Genomic DNA, 3,426 nt, shown 5'->3' with positions numbered 1-3,426 from the left:
CTTCTGACCAAGCTGATCAGCCATTACAACTTCCTCGTTCTTCTGCATAGCTTTCTTGGCTAGCTCATAGCCAGCAAAGTTCATGGCACCAAGAGGAGCCACCCAGAAGAACCTCGGGACTGCTCCTTTGAACAAACCAAGCGGTCCCTCGTGGCGCAGGATCGAGATAGCAACCATAGACATTGAGATCGGTCTCCCTGGTGTTGCAGTCATCATTCTCGTCTTCATCACATCAAATGGCGTTGTTACAACTGCTGCTATGCCTCCTGACACCGCCCCAACCGCTATTGTCTCCCATGCTTCCAGTTCTCTTCCCAGCGCTTGCGCCACCATCTACAAAAAAGTCGCACAAACCTATCATCCCGGCTTTTACAGTCTTAACTGACACTTTTGATCATCTGAACGTCTGGTTTATGTAAGAAGGTGTAACCTATGGAGTTACTTACTATGTTCCAACGACCCTACGGGTCTTTGCTTCATCTTCCTCCCCTAAGAAAATCTTGGCCAACCCGAAGTCAGATATTTTGGGAACCAGATTTTTATCTAACAAGATGTTGCTAGCTTTTAGATCTCTGTGAATGATTCTCAGCCTTGAATCTCTGTGAAGGTACAGAAGACCTCTACATATTCCATTGATTATGTTAAACCTAAGTATCTACCATTTCAGTGAATATGAAAACAAGCCGTTGACCGTGAACCAATTGGAAGAAAATTAAAACATTGCAGAATCAGAGTGTGGTGTGCCTTGCCATAAGAAGATAAATAAGGTCGGGGGGAAGACATTCGATTGCTTAATGGCATCCCATAGCTGAACATGTTCTGCTTTGAGCTCGGAAGAAAGCCAGGATTGACCAAGGTTATGTTCTCTTTCTGCCCTAGTCCTTGTTTGACCACACGTTGTTCGTACACGGGAATATCATCTGAAGTTATCAAAGGCAGTAAAGCTGTCACTCCTAGAGAAAATGTGACGAGTAAGTATTTTTTAACACTGATCAAATCATCAATTAGATGATTATATAAATTCAGTTTCTATGACTATAATTAGTTATTTGTAACATATATTGATTAATAACTTTCAGAGGATGACGGTTTTGTATGTAAGACATTTTCGATGTAAAGGTTCCGCTATACACTATCACAACGAACCATAATACACTATCACAACAAAAGACTACTTGCAATACTTTGAAACCTTCAATAAGTTTTACATCCAATAATCTGCAAAAAAAAGTTACAGCATGGCGTAGAACCCTTTTCCGCAGTGCCTTTTCATCCATTGAAGTAATTGATCAATAAAAAAATTAATTAATTCAGAGTATATATTTTGGACTTAGTGTGTTATGCATATGTAAAATATATATGAAATTAACATTCCGTTTTCTGTTTGCTACTGACTGATATGTTAACTGTGCTGTCAATTTTTTCTTCTATCCCACCAAGTACTTGGCGTTTTCAAAACTTATATATACAGATACTTTACATGATCATCTATGCAAACCACTTAATTTAACTGTCTAATCAGAAAGTTAATTAGACGATCACCCACTAACTCATAGATAGATAATAATTTAAAGCTAATGTTAAAACCCATATATAGCTCTTGAGTTTTGTACTAAAACAATGCAGTAAATTGTTAGCATATCCATAGAAGATTCCCAAAAACAGAGAAAAGAGTCATCTAATGAGCCAAAATAATGATAAGTACACAAAACCAGTAGCAAGAAGTTAAAGTCCAATCATCACAAGCCAAACCAGATTTGTAACAAAACTTTCAAGCTCTAAGGTCCTCTACATAGTCCACAAAGGTTAAAACTTCGAAGCACTTAAACCCATCCAACCCTTGGATACTAACTTTTACGATAGTATTTTTCTCGATATTGTAGTAGATAATGTAGGAAGAAGGGTGCGTCAACACGATCGTATGTGTACCAATAAATCCAACAAAGCCCAACTTTTCTTTAACCATATTCTTCCACGTAGGAGGCAACACGTATTTACGCGTCGACCACTCCTGGTTTTCAGAATCGCCTATAACCACCAACTCAAAACTGCTACTTGCTTCATCAGCGTAGTCCCACCCTTGGGAGAGAAGTAAGCCAAACTTGCCATTGTAGTTTATATATTGTCCGCAAATTAGTGGTACCTTGAAAGTCGTTTCCACTTCAATAAAACTGAACTCCTCGGACCTAGCGTCAAAGCAAACTATTACAGAATCATGTGTATACGCACGAACAGATCGATAGTACAAAACACCATTAATGCATATCCCTTTTACATAAGAATAATGGGGTATGCAACACTTGGTCCTTCTCCATTCAAGTTTCTGAGTTCCTAAAGTCATAACTTTATGCTTCAAAACAACAAGGGAGATAGAATGGTCTACGTCCTCTTCCATGAACAATACCTTACCTTTTTTATCAGTAGGATCATACCACAAAAGGCTTATCGCCTTATAAGGGCTTCTCACCCCAACCATACTTTCGAGTTGGGGTAAGGTTAAAGTTTGTCCCGTGCTAGGGTTACATATTATATGTCCCTTTGAGGACTCCTTATTATCTTTAAATGTAAGACAGACCAAGCCGTGGACAGGACCACTAATGTAACAGTAAGAACCATCGTAGGAAACACGTGAAAGATAATTGGCGGTTACATCAGACGAGGAGTTGACATCAAAATTTTGAGGTTGAGGTGCCGAGAAGAATAAGACCTTGCCATCTCGCCTGCAGGCGAACAACATATGAGGCCGAGCTGAAGATCTAGTGGCAAATAAATCTAGGAAATAGGGAAGTCCAAGAATGGAGGCCCACAGCTTTGATACGCAACAACATCTCCCAATAGACTTTAAAGGCAGTCTCGAAAGTATTTCCATAACGAGATCAATAGGTAGGTTTTCTCTTCCATTCAACAAGATTTTTGATCGCGTATTTAGCTGCAGTTCCATGGCGGAGAAGACCCACCAGCCGTAAACCCTATACCTTCCCTTGAGGTTGTAAGACCATGATTATCCCTAGGTTTCTTAGTTTTTAAAAAAAAAAAAAAAAAAATTAAAAGCAAACCAATCGCGGACCGCCACGGGTCAGTGGTGGGGCCAGCGAACAGTGTAAGAAACTCACTAAAATCGGTTCTTAATTAGTAGTTTTTGTAACCGATCCTTAAAGGTTTTGTGGGAATCCACGCACCAAAAACCCACTAAAGATCCCGGATAATGATATTCTAACTTCGCATAGTTCAAAATTTTGCTTGTTTATGGCCTGCCTACATATATCAAACATACAGAAAGCCCATGTAGCCCAAAATCAAAGCCCACATCAAAACATTTAGCGGTGATGTATGTATTAAAATAATTTCAGGGTTTGTGCCAACCAACATATTTGGCAACCAAGAATCAGTAGGATACTCGAAACTCTCCCAAAGATATGCATCGGT

At 39.4% G+C, this 3,426-nt stretch overlaps 2 protein-coding genes across 2 annotated transcripts; both read right to left on the bottom strand.

The window, feature by feature from the left end:
- On the bottom strand, nucleotides 1-398 carry LOC106321479 (uncharacterized mitochondrial carrier C12B10.09-like; the record flags this gene model as incomplete). The annotated part of the gene is given in 1 exon segment (XM_013759740.1): nucleotides 1-398. A coding segment is annotated over 1 exon segment (333 nt), but the record flags the coding sequence as incomplete, so codon positions are not given.
- A 1,353-nt stretch (nucleotides 399-1,751) lies between these two features.
- LOC106321480 (F-box protein DOR-like) lies at nucleotides 1,752-2,941 on the bottom strand. Its single transcript, XM_013759741.1, has one exon. The coding sequence runs from the start codon at nucleotides 2,939-2,941 to the stop codon at nucleotides 1,772-1,774; it is 1,170 nt and encodes a 389-aa protein (XP_013615195.1). The 3' UTR covers nucleotides 1,752-1,771.
- Nucleotides 2,942-3,426: the final 485 nt, after the last annotated feature.

The sequence above is a fragment of the Brassica oleracea genome, unplaced genomic scaffold, assembly GCF_000695525.1.
Source record: "Brassica oleracea var. oleracea cultivar TO1000 unplaced genomic scaffold, BOL UnpScaffold01740, whole genome shotgun sequence".
NCBI classification, from domain to species: domain Eukaryota; kingdom Viridiplantae; phylum Streptophyta; class Magnoliopsida; order Brassicales; family Brassicaceae; genus Brassica; species Brassica oleracea.
This window is presented reverse-complemented; position numbering and strand designations above follow the sequence as displayed.